This window comes from Bos javanicus, chromosome 7 (assembly GCF_032452875.1).
Source record: "Bos javanicus breed banteng chromosome 7, ARS-OSU_banteng_1.0, whole genome shotgun sequence".
NCBI classification, from domain to species: Eukaryota; Metazoa; Chordata; class Mammalia; order Artiodactyla; family Bovidae; genus Bos; species Bos javanicus.
The window spans coordinates 51970867-51993331 of NC_083874.1; the positions used below are offsets into that span (position 1 = coordinate 51970867).

The 22465-nt window shown below is 45.1% G+C and overlaps 1 protein-coding gene and 1 long non-coding RNA gene across 11 annotated transcripts in view; one reads left to right on the forward strand and one right to left on the reverse strand.

The window, feature by feature from the left end:
* Positions 1-22465, forward strand: part of LOC133251387 (protocadherin gamma-C4) — a 186900-nt gene that overhangs the window by 26357 nt on the left and 138078 nt on the right. Inside the window, exons 1-2 of one of the 10 annotated variants that reach the window (XM_061423771.1) lie at positions 7804-13011; positions 15414-15580. The exons of 4 other annotated variants lie outside the window; for them this stretch is intronic. In XM_061423771.1, coding sequence (XP_061279755.1) covers positions 10588-13011; positions 15414-15440 — 2451 coding nt within the window. In that variant the 5' untranslated portion in view covers positions 7804-10587 and the 3' untranslated portion in view covers positions 15441-15580. 5 more of the 10 variants (XM_061423752.1, XM_061423744.1, XM_061423753.1 and 2 more) reach the window with 5 other exon arrangements.
* On the reverse strand, positions 15664-18021 carry LOC133251396 (uncharacterized). Its single transcript, XR_009737593.1, has 3 exons — positions 17932-18021; positions 17438-17521; positions 15664-16727 (listed from the first exon to the last, which is right to left on the reverse strand). It is a non-coding gene; the product is annotated as an uncharacterized LOC133251396 (long non-coding RNA).

Sequence of the window (22465 nt, forward strand, 5' to 3'; positions counted from 1 at the left end):
ACTAAAGTTATAAGTAATAGTAAGATAATACCTTCTGGATGTGTCCTAATATGGAGAAGATCACTGAAACACCATATGCTCTTTATAGTGCTTCAGTTTAACTTTTCTTTTTACCTTTATTACTTCTTTTAACATCAGTTATTTATGCCTTGTTTTAGGTTTTGCAGCTTCATTAATGACTCGTTCGTTAAGCATTGAAAAATTATTCGAGTATATACTCAATGAAATATGCTATTCTAGAGTTTGAGGACTCACTGTGAACATGATCCTCACAGACATAACCTGTGGTCTCAAATCTTCTTATATAAAATCAATGAACAAATATCCTTCCCAAAGCTATTATCATATTTGTCAAGCCCATTTGCAAAGGGGTAAAACTAGCTCCTAAACAGTAGATATTTTCTAACAAGGGAATTAAAAACTTGCCCCAGATTTTAAAGGGTCAATCATGTGAGAAAACTTGTTTCTGTGTAGGTTGGGACTAGAACCCAGATCTCCAACTTCTTGGACACTGTCTTTTCAACTATTTATTCTTCTATTTTTCAAGTATAACCTTGCTTTTGGGGAGGGGTAAACATATCCTTTTTGCAATGCAAATTGAAATTGAGCTATGAGAATAATGCAACAAACTTAAAAGAGGTAGAAAAATTCTTCAAAAAAACTTGTCTCTGAAAAAACAAATTACTTTATCAGGCTTACTGTACAGGAAGCTTTGGATCAATTATAGATTTTCACTGCAAATTAAACAGCAGATGTTTGGTTTTGATTATTTTGGAGAAAATTGAACACGGAAAAGAAATGGTGTACAAGCGATCCTTTCTTTACCAAGAATAGATTGCAGTAACAGGTTAGGACTCTGAGTGTCGCTGTTCACCAATCGGGGGAAAAAAGAACCAGGAATTTAATCCGTACCACAAGATTTCTGCATCACAACGCACTGGCTTTGGAGTTTTAGAAAGCTTCTTCGAACAGGACCCCCGAGAGCTCCAACATCCAACGGTGAAAGTACCTTATCCTAGACCCCAAAGATCCTGGGAATCCCCAAGCCTCCACCAAGGGAACACCCAAGCGCGCAAGCTATTCCGCCGCGGGGCTGTCATGGCGTCTCCTCCTTTCTGCCCAAGATGCAACCGGCTAATCTGGATCTGTGTTCTCCTGGGGGCCCTGTGGAAAATCCGGGCCGAACAGATCCGCTACTCGGTGCCTGAGGAGATGGAAAAGGGCTCCTTCGTGGGCAACATCGCCAAGGACCTGGGGCTGGAACCCCAGGAGCTGGCGAAGCGCGGAGTCCGCATCGTCTCCAGAGGTAGGACGCAGCTCTTTGCTCTGAACCCGCGAAGCGGCAGCTTGGTCACCGCGGGCAGGATAGATCGGGAGGAGCTCTGTGACAGATCTCCCAAATGTGTAGTAAACCTAGAGATTCTCTTAGAAGACAAAGTGAAGATTTTTGGAGTTGAAGTGGAAATAATTGATGTTAATGATAATGCGCCCGACTTTGGGGCAGAGCAAAGGGAAATAAAAGTCGCTGAAAGTGAAAACCCTGGGACAAGGTTTCCTCTTCCTGAAGCTTTTGATCCGGATATAGGGATAAACTCCCTACAGGGTTACCAGCTCAGCTCGAATGTCCACTTCTCCCTAGACGTGCAAAGCGGAGCTGATGGGATTAAGTATCCTGAGCTGGTACTGGAGCACGCCCTGGACCGTGAGGAAGAGGCGGTTCACCACCTCATTTTGACCGCCTTTGACGGAGGCGACCCGGTTTACTCTGGCACTGCAAGGATTCTTGTAACACTTGTGGATACCAACGACAATGCCCCAGTATTCACTCAGCCCGAGTACCACATCAGTGTGCGGGAGAATGTGACGGTGGGCTCCAGGCTACTCACTGTAAAAGCCACTGATCCAGATGAAGGAGCCAATGGAGAAGTCACATATTCTTTCCGGAAAGTAAGAGATAAAATATCCCAGCTATTCCAGTTGAATTCTCTGACTGGGGACATAACGATATTGGGAGGTTTGGATTATGAGGACTCTGGATTCTATGATATAGATGTAGAAGCCCATGATGGACCTGGTCTCCGAGCCAGAAGTAAGGTACTGGTGACAATTCTGGATGTAAATGACAATGCTCCAGAAGTCACAGTTACATCTCTCACCAGCTCTATCCAAGAAACTTCTTCCCCAGGCACAGTAATTGCACTTTTCAATGTGCATGACAGTGATTCAGGAGAGAATGGCCTTGTCACGTGTTCCATTCTGGATAACCTGCCGTTCACACTTGAAAAGACCTATGGAAATTATTATCAGTTGTTGACACTCAGGGCTCTAGATAGGGAAGAGGTGTCAGAATATAACATCACTGTAACTGCCACTGACCATGGAACTCCGCCATTGTCTACAGAAACATACATCTCACTAAATGTGGCAGACGTCAATGACAATCCACCTGCCTTTCCTTATGCTTCCTACATGGCCTACATTCCAGAAAACAACCCCAGGGGAGCCTCCATCTTCTCTGTAACAGCCCAGGACCCTGATAGTAACCAGAATTCAAGGGTCACTTACTCTCTGGCTGAGGACACACTGCAGGGGTCGCCTCTCTCCACCTACGTCTCTATAAACAAGGACACTGGAGTCATGTATGCTTTGCAGTCCTTTGACTATGAGCAAGTTAGAGACCTGCAGCTACTGGTGACTGCTAGTGACAGCGGGGACCCACCCCTCAGCACCAACGTGTCTGTGAGCATATTTGTGCTGGACCAGAATGACAATGCACCCGAAATCCTATACCCCGCCCTCCCCACTGATGGTTCCATGGGTGTGGAGCTGGCACCCCGCTCCGCAGAGCCTGGCTACCTGGTCACCAAGGTGGTGGCAGTGGACAGAGACTCGGGACAGAACGCCTGGCTGTCCTACCGCCTGCTCAAGGCCAGTGACCCAGGGCTCTTCGCCGTGGGGCTGCACACGGGCGAGGTGCGCACAGCGCGGGCCCTGCTGGACAGAGACGCGCTCAAGCAGAGCCTGGTGGTGGCAGTCCAGGACCACGGCCAGCCCCCTCTCTCGGCCACCGTCACGCTCACGGTGGCTGTGGCTGACAGCATCCCAGACATCCTGACTGACCTAGGCAGCCTGAAGCCCTCAGTGGACCCTGACGACTCAAGCCTCACACTCTACCTGGTGGTGGCGGTGGCCGCGGTCTCCTGTGTCTTCCTCGCCTTTGTCATTGTGCTACTGGCTCTCAGACTGCGGCACTGGCACACGTCGCGTCTGTTCCAGGCTTCGGGCAGCGGGTTGGCTGGCGTGCCGGCGTCTCAGTTTGTGGGCGTGGACGGGGTGCGGGCTTTCCTGCAGACCTATTCGCACGAGGTCTCGCTCACGGCGGACTCTCGGGGGAGTCACGTGATCTTCCCGCAGCCGAACTACGCGGACACGCTCATCAGTAGGGAGAGTTGTGAGAAAAGCGAGCCTCTCCTGATATCTCAAGATTTACTGGAAACAAAAGGAGAATCCAGTCTTAATCAGGTGAGTCAAATCTTGCCACACTGAAACGTAGGGAGAGAACTCCATAAATGTCTCCAATTATATTTCATATATGTATGTGTGTGTGTGTGTGTACATATATAGATCAATAAAACACTTTTTTTTGTATTCTGTTGCTTTAAAGTGGAAAGACAGATGATTCTTCAGTTATTATTTATCCTTTGTAACCTTCATTTGGTTACACTGTCAGTAGCAATTTCTTAATTTTATACTTGTAACATCTCACATCTTTAAAGCCATTATTCTTTAGGCATTACTGAAAGGATAGACTAGAATTGTAAAATAGGAAGCAATTGTGTAAATTCATATTAACACATTCTCTTGTATGAGGCTATTGTTTCATCTCTATTGAGTATTTTTAAATTTCCTCTTTACACCCTACTGTGTTTTGCTTGAAATTTGCTTCTCTTTCCTTTGAGACAGGTGTTTTCCATTATGATTAAACAATAACAACTTATAAATATTGGAGAATATGTTTAAATTTTGGATATAACTTTCACAGGGATAATTTCTCAATCAGATTGATACATTTCACATATTGTGATTTTACAGTTTGTGATGTGAAGTGACTATGTATGATTTCTTTGGTGCAGATGATTATCAAAAATATTACCAATTTAATTCCACTCATATTTAATAGATTGCAGAAGTGATTTTCATAACTTCTAAATTACCTATTATGGTATCACTGTGAGACCCTTTTTGATTTCTAAGGAAAGCTTAATTGGACTATGCCTCAATTAAGCTTAAGAAGAAGAGTTTGAGTTTCTAAATGCCTTTGTCTTCATGGGAAATTGTGGTGCAATCCATAGAGTAAAAGAAGAATGTGTATGATACATGTAACTGGCATGGAGAGTGGAAAAAGAAAATACTGATAATAAATGTATATTGAGAAGCAAATCGTATGTGAGGAGAGATCATTTAAAATAGTGAAGCTTAAAAATATAATTTGGAAATATCACTTGTCCTGAGACTATGACAGACATATTTGGATTCTTGCATTTAAAATGCATTTCTAGAATCAGAGTGATACTTTTTTTTTTTTCGGTGCCTAGGAGGTAGGTAGGTTATTTATAACTAGTATAACATGAAAAATACATTGTTGTTTGAGTAGACATCGGGTTTCTTTTATAAAATAATATTTCTGGTTAAATTGTTGCACAATTATATGATGGGCTAGTGCATAACCATAAGAAATTAAAAAATAGGAAACCTCTTTATGTACTACTGTCAGAAAATGTTATCTTCAAGACATAATGAGTGAAAGAAGCAAGATGTAGAACATGGAATATTGTTTACTTCATTTTGTGTCTCCCTATAAAGGGAGAACATTTATAAAATTCTACTGAATGATACAAAACACACTAATGGAATAATACACTAAAAACATAACACTGATTTCTCCTGAGAGAAATGTGTTGTTTAAAGAGAGGGAGAGCCAGGAAAACATGACATGTGTACCTTTTGAATCTGGAACTTTATGAATGTATGCCTATTTAAAAACAAATATTCCTTTTAAGTTTTTTTTTTAAAAAAAAAGGAGAAAAAAATAGTTTTTTGCAACACCTTTAGAACACATTAGTGCAGTTTCTGGGAAAAACCTCTGGGCGTCGCTGTAGGTCAAAAGAAGGGAGAGAAGATAATCAGAGATGCATTTGGGAGCCTCTAAGAGGTTGACTTCCTGCTCAAACAGAGGAGGCCAGTACTGGTTTGGATACAAGAAACAAAAGCAGGAAAAAGTGACCCTACCCCGGATTTTGCCACCCCGGAGGGCTTATTTCTCCTCCCGACCAAGAAGCAGAGCAGGAGTGGAGGGAGACGGGATGAGGCTGAGCACTGAGACGAGCGGCCGGACGCGGTGGCGGCAGGTACTGTTACCGTTCCTGCTATCTTTATTCCGCGGGGCTCTCCCAAACCAAATTCGCTACTCAATTCCCGAGGAGCTGGCCAAAAACTCGGTTGTAGGAAATCTTGCTAAAGATCTAGGGCTCAGTGTCCCGGACTTGTCGGCCAGGAAGCTGCGGATTAGCGCGGAGAAGGAATATTTCGTTGTAAAACCTGAAAGCGGTGAATTACTTGTGAGTAACAGAATAGACCGAGAAGAGATTTGTGGGAGGAAGCCTCTGTGCGTTCTAGATTTCGATACTGTCGCCGAAAACCCACTTAATATTTTCCACGTAACAGTAATAGTAGAGGATATAAATGACAATACTCCGCTATTCAAACAGAGTAAGATTGATTTAAAAATTGGAGAATCCACTAAGCCAGGTAAAACATTTCCACTAGACCCGGCACTAGATTCGGATGCTGGTCCTAATTCACTGCAAAGATATTACCTTAATGTCAATGAGTACTTTGATCTCAGAGAGATACAGACTCCAGATGGACGTAAATATCCTGAGCTGATTCTGAAACATTCTCTGGACAGAGAAGAGCAGAATTTTCATCAACTGCTACTGACAGCTGTAGACGGTGGGGACCCACCCCAGAGTGGCACCACCCAGATCCAAATCCAAGTTACAGATGCCAATGATAACCCCCCGGTGTTCAGCCAGGACGTGTACAGAGTCAGCCTGCAAGAGGGTGTGCCACCTGGCTTCTTAGTACTTCGAGTGACAGCCACCGATCAGGACGAAGGAGTCAACGCGGAGATCACCTACTCCTTTCATAATGTGGATGAACAAGTGAAACAGTTTTTTAACTTAAATCAAAGAACAGGAGAAATCACGTCAAATGATGATTTTGATTTTGAAATTGCTAATAGTTACACTCTCCGTATAGAAGCGAAAGATCCTGGAGATCTAGCAGCCCACTGCTGTGTCCAAGTCGACATTCTTGATGAGAATGATTGTGCACCTGAAATGATTGTGACTTCAGTATTTACTCCCCTACCAGAGGATTCACCACCAGGAACACTGATCGCCTTGATAAAAACTAAAGATAGAGACTCTGGAGAAAATGGGGAAGTTTACTGCCAAATTTTGGGAAAGGCCGAGTTTATATTGAAATCTTACTTGAAGAACTATTACAAGCTAACAACAGACAAGACCTTGGACCGAGAGGAGATCTCAGAATACAATATCACAGTAATGGCCACCGACAGAGGTAATCCGCCCCTCTCTTCTAGTATAACCATCACCCTGCACATCGCAGATGTCAACGACAACACTCCGGTTTTCCACCAGGCCTCCTACGTGGTCCACGTGCCAGAAAACAACCCACCTGGAGCTTCCATCGCGCATGTCAGCGCCTCCGACCCTGACCTAGGGCCCAATGGCCACGTCTCCTACTCCATCGTGGCCAGCGACCTGGAGCCGCGCGCGCTGTCTTCCTACGTGTCCGTGAACCCGCAGAGTGGCGTGGTGTTCGCACAGCGCGCCTTCGACCACGAGCAGCTTCGCGCCTTCGAACTGACGCTGCAGGCCCGCGACCACGGCTCGCCAGCGCTCAGCTCCAACGTGAGCCTGCGCGTGCTGGTGGGCGACCGCAACGACAATGCGCCCAGGGTCCTGTACCCGGCGCTGGGGCCCGACGGCTCGGCGCTCTTCGACACGGTGCCCCGCGCCGCGCAGCCCGGCTACTTAGTCACCAAAGTGGTGGCGGTGGACGCCGATTCTGGACACAACGCCTGGCTGTCCTACCACGTGCTGCAGGCCAGCGAGCCCGGACTGTTCAGCGTGGGGCTGCGCACGGGCGAGGTGCGCACGGCGAGGGCCTTGGGCGACAGGGACGCGGCCCGCCAGCGCCTGCTGGTCGCTGTGCGCGATGGGGGACAGCCGCCCCTCTCGGCCACCGCCACGCTGCTCCTGGTTTTCGCCGACAGCCTGCAGGAGGCGCTGCCGGACCTCAGCGACCAGCCCGCGCCGTCTGACCCCCAAGCTGAGCTGCAGTTTTATTTGGTGGTGGCCTTGGCCTTGATCTCGGTGCTTTTCCTCCTCGCGGTGATTCTGGCGGTCGCCCTGCACCTGCGACGCTCCTCCAGCCCTGCTGCTTGGGGCTGCTTTAAGCCTGGTCTCTGTGTCAAGTCTGCACCTGGAGTTCTCCCCCACTACAGTGAGGGAACGTTGCCCTATTCCTATAATCTGTGCGTTGCCTCTCAATCAGCTAAGACGGAATTTAATATTCTCAATATCACCTCAGAAGTGGTTCCCCCTCAGGATCTCCTCTGCGAAGATGCCTCTTGGGTGCCAAGTACTAATCATGGAGATGCTGGTGTCCCATTTGCCTCGGATACTATTTTAAAGGTGAGTTTTAATTCAATTCACTTATTTTGCGGTTTCAATGTTTCTTAATAAATCACCTGAGTGGAGTAGAAGTCTTCAATTCATATTTCATTGTTTTGTAGGTAGAATTTATTTATTTATTTATTATTTTTTTTGCCTAAACGTCTTAGTCTTATTTAAGCAAATCTTTGACATAGGTTGCCTATCTTATGGAGAAGGCAGTGGCAACCCACTCCAGTACTCTTGCCTGGAAAATCCCATGGGTGGAGGGGAGGAGCCTGGTAGGCTACAGTCCATGGGGTTGCGAAGAGTCGGAGAGGACTGAGCGACTTCACTTTCACTTTTCACTTTCATGCCTTGGAGAAGGAAATGGCAACCCACTCCAGTGTGTTTTGCCTGGAGAATCCCAGGGATGGGGGAGCCTGGTGGGCTGCCATCTCTGGGGTCGCACAGAGTGACTTAGCAGCAGCAGCAGCCTATCTTATGGGTGGGATTTATTTATCCGTGTGGGTGCTCAGTTGTTCAGTCGTGTCTAACTCTTTACGATTCTATGGATGTAGACCACCATGTTCTTCTGTCCTTGGGATTATCTTGGAATACTGGAGTAGGTTATGATTTCCTTCTCCAGGAGATCTTCCGGACCCTGGGATCGGACTCACACCTCTTGCATCTCCTGCATTGGCAGGCAGATTCTTTACCACTGAGCCACCTGGGAAGCCCCTTATTTACCCATAGTTACAAACTTTTCTACATAAGATACTTTGGTTTCTTCCTCATCTTTACGTTCCTTCCCTCTGGAAGTTTATAACTGTTGAGAACTTAAGCTCTTTGTTTTTCCTTCAGAGTCTTTATATTAGTTTCATTCATTTTAGCTATGCTTCCTCTTAGAAGTATAGTACTTAAGAGTAAAGAGATCTCCCAATCTCACTAGTTTGGAAAACTGAGAACCCAAGAAAGAAGAATTTTAGTCAATGATATGGCCTGTCAACAGCAGAGCATAGGTAGGACTGACATGAACACCAGCACTCTAAGCATCTTTACAAGCTAAGTGTCTTGGGATCCCAGATCTATTTTAAAAGGTCATGCAAAGTTTGAGGTATGCAGTGTCTGCTAATAAGAATGTGTTTAATAAATGGGAGAAATGTTTTCTCTGTCATGTACAGTAACAAATTGCTCTTTTGAAAAATCATACATTGAGAAAATTTTTGTGACCTTTTCTCACACTGTTTACTTAAAACTTCATTTTTAAAGTTTTCTAGATATAAATGTAAAATACTTTTATTGTCTTCATTTTCCTGTGAGGTGTCTTTAAGTAAAAATTGCTCTCTCACTTAATGGACTCTCTGAAATCACCTTTCTTTTTAGTCATGACATATTTCTTTTTTGCTATCATATAAAGATGATAACATTAAATATCTGTCTTAATAGAAAGGCCACTTACTGCCTGCTCAATGATAAGTATCTGGACTTGTTTTTCTGTTTGGGTGATGAACTAAATCCTTTTCAGCCACAATCACTATACTGATTTTCCCCAGGTGTAACTGTAAAACATCTAACTCCAACTCAGACATAGTAATTAGAAAATATAAATAACGCATAGTTAATTCAACTCGAACTCTCAATGTGATATAGTGTAGCTGCCAAGTGTGAAAATCTTGAAACTTTCTCAAAGACTTCAGAAGTAACAAAAAGCAAAAAAAACTAAAAACCCTTTATTTCCTCTGCATATGACAACTAATACAATTTGCATAATACAGTGGGCCTTTTTTCAAAGGTCTATTGAGAGCTAGGATTGTTTTCTTGGTGTTCTTATGTACAAATGGGCATACTTTCATAAACATATCCTAATTAAAAATGAGATCTTAAAGCCTACAAAAACTTCTGATGTCCTAATTAGATGGGCTCAATATAAGTAAGTGAATAAAGGGCATAGGCTCAATGGCACATTAAATAAAGCTTTCTAAAGAAGTAAAAAAGAGAGGGAGAGGATATATGTATACTTATGGCTGATTTGTGTTGTATTTAGAAACTAACACAACACTGTAAAACAATTATCCTCCAAATAAAAACATTTTTTTAAATAGTAAAAAGTGCAAATTCTCAGGCCTGACTCCAGACTAACTGAATCAGCAGTTCTGGGCCCACCAGCATTTCCTTTCTAACAAGCTCTCGAGTGACTCTCCAGGTGACTCTCTCACAGGCAGAGCGGGGGAGAACCAATTCTGCCTGATCTCCAAACCACCCCTCACCCCAGACCAAAATCTATGTCTGGTCCCTTTCCAATCTATATGATGTGCATGGTTCATCAGAGTTTCTGCCATAAACCAAAGAAGAAGAAACCTGCCCCATTTGAACAATAGGAACACCCTCTAATCACTTAATTCTCTCTTCAAAGAATAAATAAGAATTTTTTTAAAAGTAAAAAAGAATAATTATATTAATCTCAGAATTAATCTTGTAGAAGTCTTTTGTTATTTCAGAATTAAATATTATTTTTATATAAACAATGTCATGTAATCTATTAAGGATACAGAAAATTATTAAAAATAAAATATAATTAAACATTTTTGACATGAAAACAGAATTGGTGTAGTAACTAGTTATAACTCTGAGCGTCGCTGTTCACCAAGTGGGAATGAAGCTGCCGCTGATGCGATCAGACTCCGCTCCTTCCGCACAAAACACGCGCCGATCAGAGAAGCTCCTGGGAAGTCGCCCTCCCACGCCCCTCTTCTCATAAGGGAATTGTTCCCGTTGGCTTTAGAGAAATAAGGAAACAGCAGGCTGGAACCAGGACTAAGAGAAAACTGGTCTGAGAGAGGCAATGGCGGATCCACTGAGGGGTTGGGGCTGCAGTGAGCCGTTCCTGCTCTTCATTCTCCTGGGGACGCTGTGGGAAGCTGGGGCCGGGCACATCCGCTACTCGGTACCAGAGGAGCTGGACAAAGGCTCCTTCGTGGGTAACATAGCCAAGGATCTCGGGCTGGAGCCCCGGGAGCTGGAGGAGCGCGGAGTCCGCATCGTCTCCAGAGGTAGGACGCAACTCTTTGCTCTGAATCCGCGAAGCGGCAGCTTAGTCACTGCAGACAGGATAGACCGGGAGGAGCTCTGCGCTCAGAGCGCGCGGTGTCTAGTGAGTTTTAACATCTTGGTTGAGAATAAAATGAAAATGTATGGGGTAGAAGTAGAAATAACTGATATTAATGATAACTTCCCGCGTTTCCGGGATGAGGAAGTAAAAGTAAAAGTCAATGAAAATGCGGCAGTGGGAACACCATTAGTACTTCCCTTCGCTCGAGATGCGGATGTGGGTGTGAACTCCCTCCAGAGGTACCAGCTCAGCTCCAATATACACTTCTCTTTGGATGAGAAAAGCGGAGGAGATGGACAGAAATATCCAGAGCTGGTACTGGAACAGCCCTTGGATCGCGAGAAAGTACCTGTTCATGATCTCCTCCTCACAGCTCTAGATGGCGGAGACCCCATACTCTCTGGTACTACGCACATCCACGTGATGGTCCTCGATGTAAACGATAATGCTCCCCTGTTCACCCAACCGGAGTACAGAGTGAGTGTTCCAGAGAACATAGCTGTCGGCACTCGGCTGCTCACACTAACTGCTACGGATCCAGATGAGGGAATAAATGGGAAATTGACATACTCTTTTCGCAATGAAGAAGAAAAAATTTCAGAGACTTTCCAACTTGATTCCAACTTGGGTGAAATCTCAACTGTGCAACCACTGGATTATGAAGAATCCAGATTCTATAACATGGAAGTGGTAGCTCAAGATGGAGGTGCTCTTCTTGCCAGCGCTAAGGTACTAATCACAGTACAGGACGTGAATGACAATGCGCCTGAAGTACTCCTCACCTCTCTGTCCAGTACCGTCTCTGAAGACTGTCTTCCGGGAACCATAATTGCGCTGTTTAGCGTACATGATGGTGATTCTGGAGAGAATGGCGAGATTGTGTGTTCTATTCCCAGGAACTTGCCCTTTAAACTGGAAAAGTCAGTTGATAATTACTATCACTTATTGACAACTAGAGCCCTGGACAGAGAAGAGATCTCAGATTACAACATCACAGTAACTGTCACTGACTGTGGAAATCCACCACTGTCTACAGAAAACCACATCTTCCTGAAAGTGGCAGACATCAACGACAACCCTCCCATTTTCCTTCACACCTCATACTACACCTACATCCCAGAAAACAACCCCAGAGGCATCTCGATCTTCTCTGTGAATGCCCACGATCCCGACAGCGGCAACAACGCCCAGGTCACTTATGCTCTGGCTGAGGACAAATTTCAGGGAACGCCTCTGTCATCCTATGTGTCCATCAACTCTGACACGGGAGCCCTGTATGCACTGAGGTCTTTTGACTATGAGCAGGTTAGAGAACTGCAACTGTGGGTGACAGCCAGTGACAATGGAGACCCTCCACTCAGCAGCAATGTGTCCCTGAGCCTGTTCATCCTGGACCAGAACGACAACGCACCTGAAATCTTGTATCCTGCCCTCCCCATCGATGGCTCCACGGGTGTGGAGCTGGCACCCCGCTCTGCAGAGCCTGGCTACCTGGTCACCAAGGTGGTGGCAGTGGACAGAGACTCAGGACAGAACGCCTGGCTGTCCTACCGCCTGCTCAAGGCCAGCGAGCCAGGACTCTTCACAGTGGGGCTGCACACAGGCGAGGTGCGCACAGCGCGGGCGCTGCTGGACAGAGATGCAATCAAGCAGAACCTGGTGGTGGTGGTCCAAGATCATGGCCAGCCTCCTCTTTCTGCCACGGTCACGCTCACGGTGGCTGTGGCTGACAGCATCCCAGATGTGCTGGCCGACTTGGGCAGCCTCGAACCCTCCACTGACCCTGACGACTCAGGGCTCACTTTGTACCTGGTGGTGGCTGTGGCCTCGGTCTCCTGCGTCTTCCTCGCCTTTGTCATCGCGCTGCTGACTCTCAGACTGCGGCGCTGGTACACGTCGCGCGCCCTGCAGGCTTCGGGCAGTGGGTTGGCAGGCTTGCCCGCCTCTCACTTTGTGGGCGTGGACGGGGTGCGGGCTTTCCTTCAGACCTATTCGCACGAGGTCTCGCTCACCGCGGACTCTCGAGGGAGTCACGTGATCTTCCCGCAGCCCAACTACGCAGACACGCTCATCAGCCAGGAGAGCTGTGAGAAAAGCGAGCCTCTCCTGATACCTGAGAAGATAAGCGCAAAGGAAAGAGAGCTAGAAGTTCTTCAGGTGAGTTTTCTTTTTCAGTAGGGATGCTTGGAGCATTTTCTTCATTTGTTTTCATCATTTTTCTCCCACATTCAAAATCGCTTAATTATGTAGTGAATCATTATTTATTTGCTTTATTTACTGATGAACTTGATTTAATTTGATAGTTGATGTTTTCTCCATTTGTTTTCTCATTACATTTTGAGTTTAATGTTTCTTTCTATAATGTGTGGGTATTTTAGAAACTCTAGCTGATCTCCAGATGCTTAAGTGAAGCAAGGATTTTTTTTTTTAAGTGGCTATACATAATCATTTTATCCAAAGACTTTCTTATACTAGAACTGTTTGTTAATAGGTGTTTAATTAGTCCTAATTGTTGGATGTAATGTTCTCTTTTGAATATTTGCCTAAATACCATAGTACATACATTTGGAAAAAGTATTCCACAGCATTGGTATTTTAGTACCTGCAATTTAGTAATAATAATAATTTGCATAAATAAGTGGAAGAATATAGAAAACATGATGAATATCAGAAAGACAGATTAAATTTATAGTGATAATATCTGTGGCATTCTAAAATCTGGAAAGCTTGGGTTAAATTATGTAATAATTGGACATGTGTATTTGTTGAGAGAGGAATTCAATAAGATGGAGCCTTTGAATTGTGGTTTAGAATAAATTCTGTGATGCAGTTTAAAATCTCCAACTAGATACAGTCATTGAATACAAATATGCCATACGCTTGGCATCTTTTGGTTACACACAACCCCTCCACCTTTCAGGATCAATATGGACCTAAATGTTTGCATTTCTGCAAGTGCAGGTACAGTTCCACTTTATTACAAGAGTTTAAGATCTGTATTTGGAAAGTCAATTAATGAAATAAAATTCAACTGATGAAATAAGACAGGACAAGAGAAATTAAAGATAAAATCCTCTGTGTTTGTTTTATCCTCCTCCCTCCCTAATATGCAGCGTATATCTGCATTACAGGCTAACCAGAGCTCCTCAGAGATGGGAATGCCTGCCTGGCTGTAAAAATCAGTATTTTTTTCTTCTGATGCTATCTGTGTAACTTCTTAAAAGAACAGTGCTCTTTCCCAGCTCTGTAGGGGGTCACAGTGACTTTCTGCTTGTTTTGTACTGCTTACCTGGACCATGGATCCTTGGTGAACTTTACACAAAGTATCAGTACATTATTTTTATATATGATCCTTTGTCTCTAAAAAAATGCATATTACTGTGCCTTCAACTTCTAACAGGTGGAGCAGTTCTCAGAACTTTCTGAGAAGCTGCTTCCTTGGTTATAATCCTCAGTTTGGTTTGAATAAAATTCCCTTTTTTTTTCTTCCTAACTTGATAGTTAATTAAATCTTCACTGACACAACTTTAAAAAGACTTGAAAATTTAAAAAGTATTTCTCAGGGATGTACTCATCTTAAACTATGAGATTTTTCTGATGAAATACGACTTACTGGTCTATGTGTCTCAAATTTCATGAATATGTCTTATATAATGGACGAATTGTGTGCCCTATTCATTTTTGTATATGGTTTGCTGGAGATGATTTTTAGATCTGTTTTTAAAAAGATTTTTCAATCTTTTAAATTCTGTACTTTCAACAACTTGAACATCAGCTGCAAATTATGAATAAACAGGGAAAATGGGAATATTATTAACAGACCTGTAGGTTACATTACTTAATAACATGAAAGGGTTATCATGCATTTGGGAATGTGAGACCACTTGATTTTTCTTTTTTAATATTTATATGAAGGGAATCTAATTATATATGGGTAATTTTGACCTCACTGCATACAATGTGCAGACTCACTGAATAGTGAATTCATCCAAAGAGTAGCAAGAGACCTATCTCTGTGATAGGTACAGATGCCATTCACTCATGCATGAAAACTCACTTTTCATTATTTTTGAAGTAAAAGAATACTGTATAGATTTGGGTATATGCTCTAGGCTCTTTTTCATGCAATGGGAAAAAATATTTTCTATATCTCTATAACCTTCAATAGCCTTTACATAATAAAATGTTTGATCTACACACTGTGAGTGTATATACTATGTATACTCTATACTCTTAAATATTTGAATCTTTAGTTTCATATGTGTTCTGAAAAAAACTTCCCTGTACTAACTGAAGTGTTCATACAGTGGTAAAAAAAAAAAGAAAAGAAAAGAAAAGAAAGGGGGGCACTTGCTCAGTCATATTTTGAAGCAAAGTCTTGTTATTTTATGTTCGTATTAGAGATACCAGTGAATTTCTGTTTAGCATCCTGGATAAATCAGTTTTTCCACTATAAGATGAGTTCTACATTGTTATACATCTTCTAAGCTTTATAATGATAATGTATTATGTGGTTAAAAAACTATTTCTGAATTAATATTCTAATATTCACCTATCAGAAACATGGAAATTGGAGTGCTTATTGATATGAAAGAGTGTCTATAACAAAGAGTTGAGATAATCAGATAGTTGAAAGGCAACCAAGAAAAAGTGGACTACGTAGATCACTTTCTCTGGAATATATCTTTATGAGGATTCATACTTCACTTCCAAAATCCAAATAATTCACCATTGCTGAGCTACATAAGAAGAAACAGTACAATTAAAGACAATGGTAACATAGTGTGGAAAAAAATAAGCTTAGTGAAATAGTTTTAAAATTATGGTCATTTAATAAAAATAGACTTGGAAACTAAGGAAAAGAGAGTTTCTTGCTTCTTACCATACTTCTGTTTTATAAGGACAACCAGTCTCCTTGCTATCCATCAATTATTTGGAGAAGATTATAACATCTATCTTTACTAAAACTAAAAGCTGTGAGATTTATAACTTTTATAAGTTAGAAGGAAAGAAAGAGCGAAATAACAATACATATCAAGATATTTCATGAATTTTAATATTATACTTTCTGCCACCACTTTCATTTGTGTCACTTTCCGGATATTATTTTATTTGGTCCTCAATTTTACTAAGGCACACAGGAAAGATGTTATTATGGCTACTGTATGAAATGGAAACTAAAAGCACGATGACGCCAATAAACATCTTCAGCAAGATACCTCTGGCTTTGAGGAATAAAAATCACCTGATTTGGAGGCATAAAGTTCAAGTTCGAAGAAATTATAGAGAGAAAGAAGATATAGTAAATATTTGAAATGCTAAAATCCTTATAGCATGGGACAAATGACTATATCAGGACACAATGGACCTGTCTTCTAGCCGGCTCTGTATTTGGAGCTGATTTAGTAATCACTAACGCAGTTCTGCAGCCGAGTCGCGGGGTGCCGCTGTTGCCTAGTGCTGAACAAAAAGTATCGGCTTCTTCTGACGCAAAGGAATCTCCTGTGGACCGCGAAATCGCGAGATCTGTGCACTTTCAGGTTTTCTGCGGCGGAAATATCTATGCGAGAATCGGTCTGTCAAGATCTGTCAAGGAGTCTATCCTGCTCAGAAGTCCTTGGGATAATTTAGCGGTCACAGCTCTTCTGAATCAGAAAGGCAAAGGCGCGGAGGGTGGGATGGGACACCGCTTGGGACCGAAGCTCCAGGCTGGGCGGAGGCGAATGCTGTTTCTCTTCCTGCTGTCTTTGTTCCGCCCGGCGCTTTCAGAGCAAATCCGCTACACTATTCCAGAGGAGCTGGCCAGGGGCTCGCTGGTGGGGAACCTCGCCAAGGATCTGGGGCTTGGCCTGCGAGATTTGCCTACTCGGAACCTGCGGGTTAGTGCAGAGAAGAAATTCTTCACAGTGAACACCGATAACGGAGACTTACTTGTGAGCGACCGTATAGACCGAGAGCAGGTTTGTGGCAGGAAATCAACGTGTGTTCTGGAATTCGAAATGGTCGCTGAAAAGCCTTTGAACTTTTTTCATATAACCGTGGAGATTCAGGATGTCAACGACAACCCACCGACCTTTAGCCAAAATGTCACTGAGCTGGAAATCAGTGAAATGACCCCAACTGGAGCCACCTTTGCCCTGGAATCTGCACAAGATTCAGATGTAGGTGTCAATTCCCTGCAGCAGTACTACCTCAGCCCTGACCCCCATTTCTCTTTGATCCAGAAGGAGAACCCAGACGGCAGTAGATACCCGGAACTGGTAGTGAAGGCTCCTCTGGACAGAGAAGAGCAGTCCTGCCACCACCTGGTCCTCATGGCTGTGGATGGGGGTGAGCCAGCCAGAAGCTGCACTACCCAGATCAGGGTAGTTGTGGCAGACGCAAATGATAACCCCCCAGTGTTCACCCAGGACGTGTACAGGGTCAGTGTTCCAGAGAACCTACCCCTGGGTTCCTCTGTGCTAAGAGTGAGGGCCACTGACTTGGATGAGGGCATCAATGCCGAGATCGCCTACACTTTTATTAACGTTGACAAGGCAGTAAGACAACTGTTCAAGCTGGACAGTAAAACAGGGGAACTCACCACCGTTGGAGGACTGGACTTTGAAGAGAGAGAGAGCTACACGATTGGGGTGGAAGCAAAGGATGGTGGACATCACACTGCCCACTGCAAAATACAAATAGACATTTTGGATGAAAATGACAATGTTCCTGAGATAACCCTGGATTCTGAATCTAAATATATAAAAGAAGACACTGAGCTTGGGACTGTTGTTGCTTTGATCAAAACACATGATCTAGATTCTGGATTTAATGGGGAAGTCTTATGCCAAATAAAAGGAAATTTCCCATTTAAAATAGTTCAAGATACAAAAAACACGTACAAGCTGGTGACTGAAAGAGTCTTAGATCGAGAGAAGACTCCAGAATACAATGTCACTATCACAGCTACGGACAAAGGCAAGCCGCCCCTTTCCTCTAAAAGAAGTGTCACCTTGAAAGTCGCCGACGTCAACGACAACGTTCCGCTTTTCCACCAGGCCTCCTACGTGGTCCATGTGCCAGAAAACAACCCACCTGGCACTTCCATCGCCCAAGTTAACGCTTCGGATCCCGATTTGGGGCCCAACGGCCAGGTCTCCTACTCCATCATGGCCAGCGACCTGGAGCCGCGCGCGCTGTCGTCCTACGTGTCCGTGAACCCGCAGAGTGGCGTGGTGTTCGCGCAGCGCGCCTTCGACCACGAGCAGTTGCGCGCCTTCGAGTTGACGCTGCAGGCCCGCGACCACGGCTCACCCGCTCTCAGCGCCAACGTGAGCCTGCGCGTGCTAGTGGGCGACCGCAACGACAACGCGCCCAGGGTGCTGTACCCGGCGCTGGGGCCCGACGGCTCGGCGCTCTTCGACACGGTGCCCCGCGCCGCGCAGCCCGGCTACCTAGTCACCAAAGTGGTGGCGGTGGACGCCGATTCTGGACACAACGCTTGGCTGTCCTATCACGTGCTGCAGGCCAGCGAGCCCGGACTGTTCAGCGTGGGGCTGCGCACAGGCGAGGTGCGGACGGCCCGGGCCTTGGGCGACAGGGACGCGGCCCGCCAGCGCCTGCTGGTCGCTGTGCGCGATGGGGGACAGCCGCCTCTCTCAGCCACCGCCACGCTGCTCCTGGTTTTCGCCGACAGCCTGCAGGAGGCGCTGCCGGACCTCAGTGACCGCCCGGCACCCCCTGACCCCCAGGCTGAGCTGCAGTTTTACCTGGTGGTGGCCTTGGCCTTGATCTCCGTGCTCTTCCTCCTCTCGGTGATTCTGGCAGTCGCCCTAAGTTTGCGGCGCTCCTCCAACCCTGCTACTTGGAGTTGCTTTCAAACTAGTTTTTGCTCCAAAACTGGACCTGGAGTCCTCCCCAACTATGGGGAAGGGACTTTACCTTATTCCTACAATCTGTGTGCTGCCGCACATTCCTCAAAGACTGAGTTTAAATTTCTCAATATAAAGCCTGAAAATGCTCCACCACAAGACCTTCTATGTAATGAAGCCTTTTGTCTTGAAAGTACCAGTAATGACAATGCCCAAGTGACTTCTAATTCAGTCAATTTGCAACAGGTGAGTTACTTCAAAACCTTTTCCTCCCATAAATATCATTAGGTTTCAGATAATTATTTTAGAAGTTAAAAAGTATGCAGGCTAACTCTAGCAGTTTTTGGTGTTTTATTGATTTTTCTGGGCATAGAATGGGGATGAGAGGGGGTCTTAGAAATTCTTTGATCATTTATCTGTGTTGCAGTAGTTCTTTCATAGAATGCCACTTAGTAATACTCTTGAAATTTCTATTAATTCTAAAACAGCCTGTCCAGAAACATTTTTAATATGCTAGTATCTTACATTCTCACTGTAAGATGTTATTTATATCTATGTAGACAATTAAGTGGATTACATAAATTCAGGGTAGTCAGTCCTAAACATTGTTATACATAATATAAATATAAGAATACTTTTTCACTGTAGCCTATATATTTTCACTTTCATTGCATTTTCTTTAAAGTATACACAAATATTGGCTAAATAGTGCAGTTCTTAATCTATGTTAATAAAAATAGGTAATAACATCTAAAAATGACAACTCCTGTAACATAGTGGTGGATTGGTTCTAAACCTGTTCGTGGTTGTTGGTGCCCTTATTGAAAATTAGACAAATATAAACGATGGTGGAGTGTGGAGTTCAAAATTTACCGAAAAGTGTAAAAGTATTTGTGTTCTCCAAGACCCTAAGAGATGTCACAAAAATAAGCATCATTCCAAGAAACATTTAAAATTTCAGAATATGATATTTTATTTTTCCAAATGCTTTTAATTCTTGGGGAGAGAAATATTGAGTGTCATCTATACAGATTTAGCAGAAATAAGACCCTTTGTATTGATGGTTTCCGCAGAACAGTGCAGTATTAAGATAGGACTCTAAGCGTCGCTGTTCACTAACCCGGGTAAGGAAAGCGGTGAGAACTCGAGTTATATCCTCAAAGCACAAAGCAGATTATACAGGAAAAGCTCTGCCGCTGCGCAGAAAGCCTTCCCTAAATCGATTCGCATCTGATCACTGCTTGTTTATTGGCCTTGACCGCCAATTCTGAGACGCTCCAAACTGATGCGAACGTGTCCCCCCAGCTCATAATCCCAGGGAAGTCCAGAACGAGCCAGTAATGGCGGTTCTGCAAAGCCGCTGGCATTATAGCGGGTTGATCCTGCTCTTCATACTCCTGGGGACGCTGCGGGAGGCCAGGGCCGGGCAGATCCATTACTCCATTCCTGAGGAGCTGGACAAAGGCTCCTTCGTGGGCAACATTGCCAGGGATCTCGGGCTGGAGCCCCAGGAGCTGGCGGAGCGCGGAGTCCGAATCGTCTCCAGAGGTAGGATGCAGCTCTTTGCTCTGAACTCGCGAAGCGGCAGCTTGGTCACCGCGGGCAGGATAGACAGGGAGGAGCTCTGCGCTCAGAGGGCTCGATGTCTGGTGAATTTTAACATCCTTGTTGAGGATAAATTGAATCTTTTTCCCGTGGAAGTGGAAATAGTGGACATTAATGACAATGCACCCCGATTCTTAAGGGAAGAATTGGAAGTAAAAATTATCGAAAACGCAGCCTTATCCTCTCGATTTCCACTAATGGAGGTCTATGACCCGGATGTGGGAGTGAACTCTCTCCAGGGCTTCAAGCTCAGCGAGAATAGTCACTTCTCCGTGGAAATGCCGGGTAAAGCTGATGGGCCCAAATACCCAGAGCTGGTGCTGGAGCGCGCACTGGACCGGGAGGAACAAGCCATTCACCGCCTGGTCCTTACTGCCACGGATGGTGGTGACCCTGCCCGCTCCAGTGTGGCTCGAATCCTGGTAACTGTCCTAGATGCAAATGACAACGCTCCAGTCTTTACTCAGCCTGTGTATCGTGTGAATGTCCCTGAAAATCTGCCAGTAGGTACGCCAGTGTTGTCGGTAAATGCCACGGACCAGGATGAAGGAGTCCACGCAGAAGTAACATATTCTGTAGTGAGGATAACAGAAAAAATCTCAAAGACTTTCTGCCTGAATGTTTTGACTGGAGAGATATCAACTTCTGCAATTCTAGACTATGAAGACACTAGCTTTTATGAGCTGGATATTGAAGCCCGGGATGGCCCAGGTCTACAAGACAGAGCCAAAGTCTTAATTACTATCTTGGATGTAAATGACAATGTACCAGAAGTGGTAGTTACATCTGGAAGCAGATCAGTTGCTGAAAGTACACCACCAGGCACAGTGATCATTCTTTTTCAAGTATATGATCGAGACTCTGGACTGAATGGCCTGGTAACATGTTCTATCTCAAAAAGTTTGCCATTTGAACTGGAAAAACCAGTAGACAATTATTATCGACTAGTGACGAGTACAGTTCTAGATAGAGAACAGGTATCCACATACAACATCACTGTGACAGCCACTGACAAAGGAATACCACCTCTGTCTACAGAAATGCTCATCTCCCTAAATGTGGCAGACATCAATGATAACCCACCTGCTTTTCCCCATACCTCCTACTCTGTCTACATTCCTGAGAACAATCCCAGAGGTGCCTCCATTTTCTCAGTAACTGCACATGATCCTGACAATCGTGAGAATGCCCAGGTTACCTATTCCTTAGCTGAAGACACCATCCAGGGGGTACCTCTGTCCTCCTACATCTCCATCAACTCTGACACTGGCATCCTGTATGCATTGCACTCCTTCGACTATGAACAGTTTCGTGACCTGCAGTTGAGAGTGATTGCAAGTGACAGTGGGGACCCACCACTCAGCAGCAATGTGTCTCTGAGCATATTTGTGCTGGACCGGAATGACAACACACCTGAGATTCTGTACCCCGTCCTCCCTACTGATGGCTCTACTGGTGTGGAGCTGGCACCTCGCTCTGCAGAGCCAGGCTACCTGGTCACCAAGGTGGTGGCAGTAGACAGAGATTCAGGCCAGAACGCCTGGCTGTCCTACCGTCTGCTCAAGGCCAGTGAGCCAGGGCTCTTTGTGGTGGGACTGCACACGGGCGAAGTGCGCACAGCGCGGGCCCTGCTGGACAGAGATGCTCTCAAGCAGAGCCTGGTTGTGGCAGTCCAGGATCATGGTCAGCCCCCTCTCTCTGCCACCGTCACGCTCACGGTGGCTGTGGCCGACAGCATCCCAGATGTCCTGGCGGACCTGGGCAGCCTGGAGGTCCCTCACGACTCTGACGCTTCAGGCCTCACGCTGTACCTGGTGGTGGCTGTGGCTGCGGTGTCCTGTGTCTTCCTTGCCTTTGTCATCGTGCTACTGGCTCTCAGATTGCGGCATTGGCACCTGTCGCGTCTGCTCCAGACTTCGGGCAGTGGGTTGGCTCGCGTGCCCGCCTCTCACTTTGTGGGCGTGGACGGGGTGCGGGCTTTCCTGCAGACCTATTCGCACGAGGTCTCGCTCACGGCGGACTCTCGGGGGAGTCACGTGATCTTCCCGCAGCCGAACTACGCGGACACGCTCATCAGCCAGGAGAGCTGTGGGAAAAGCGAGCCTCTCTTGATTCAGGAAGATTTTTGTAAAGAGCAAGACTCCACTGTTCAG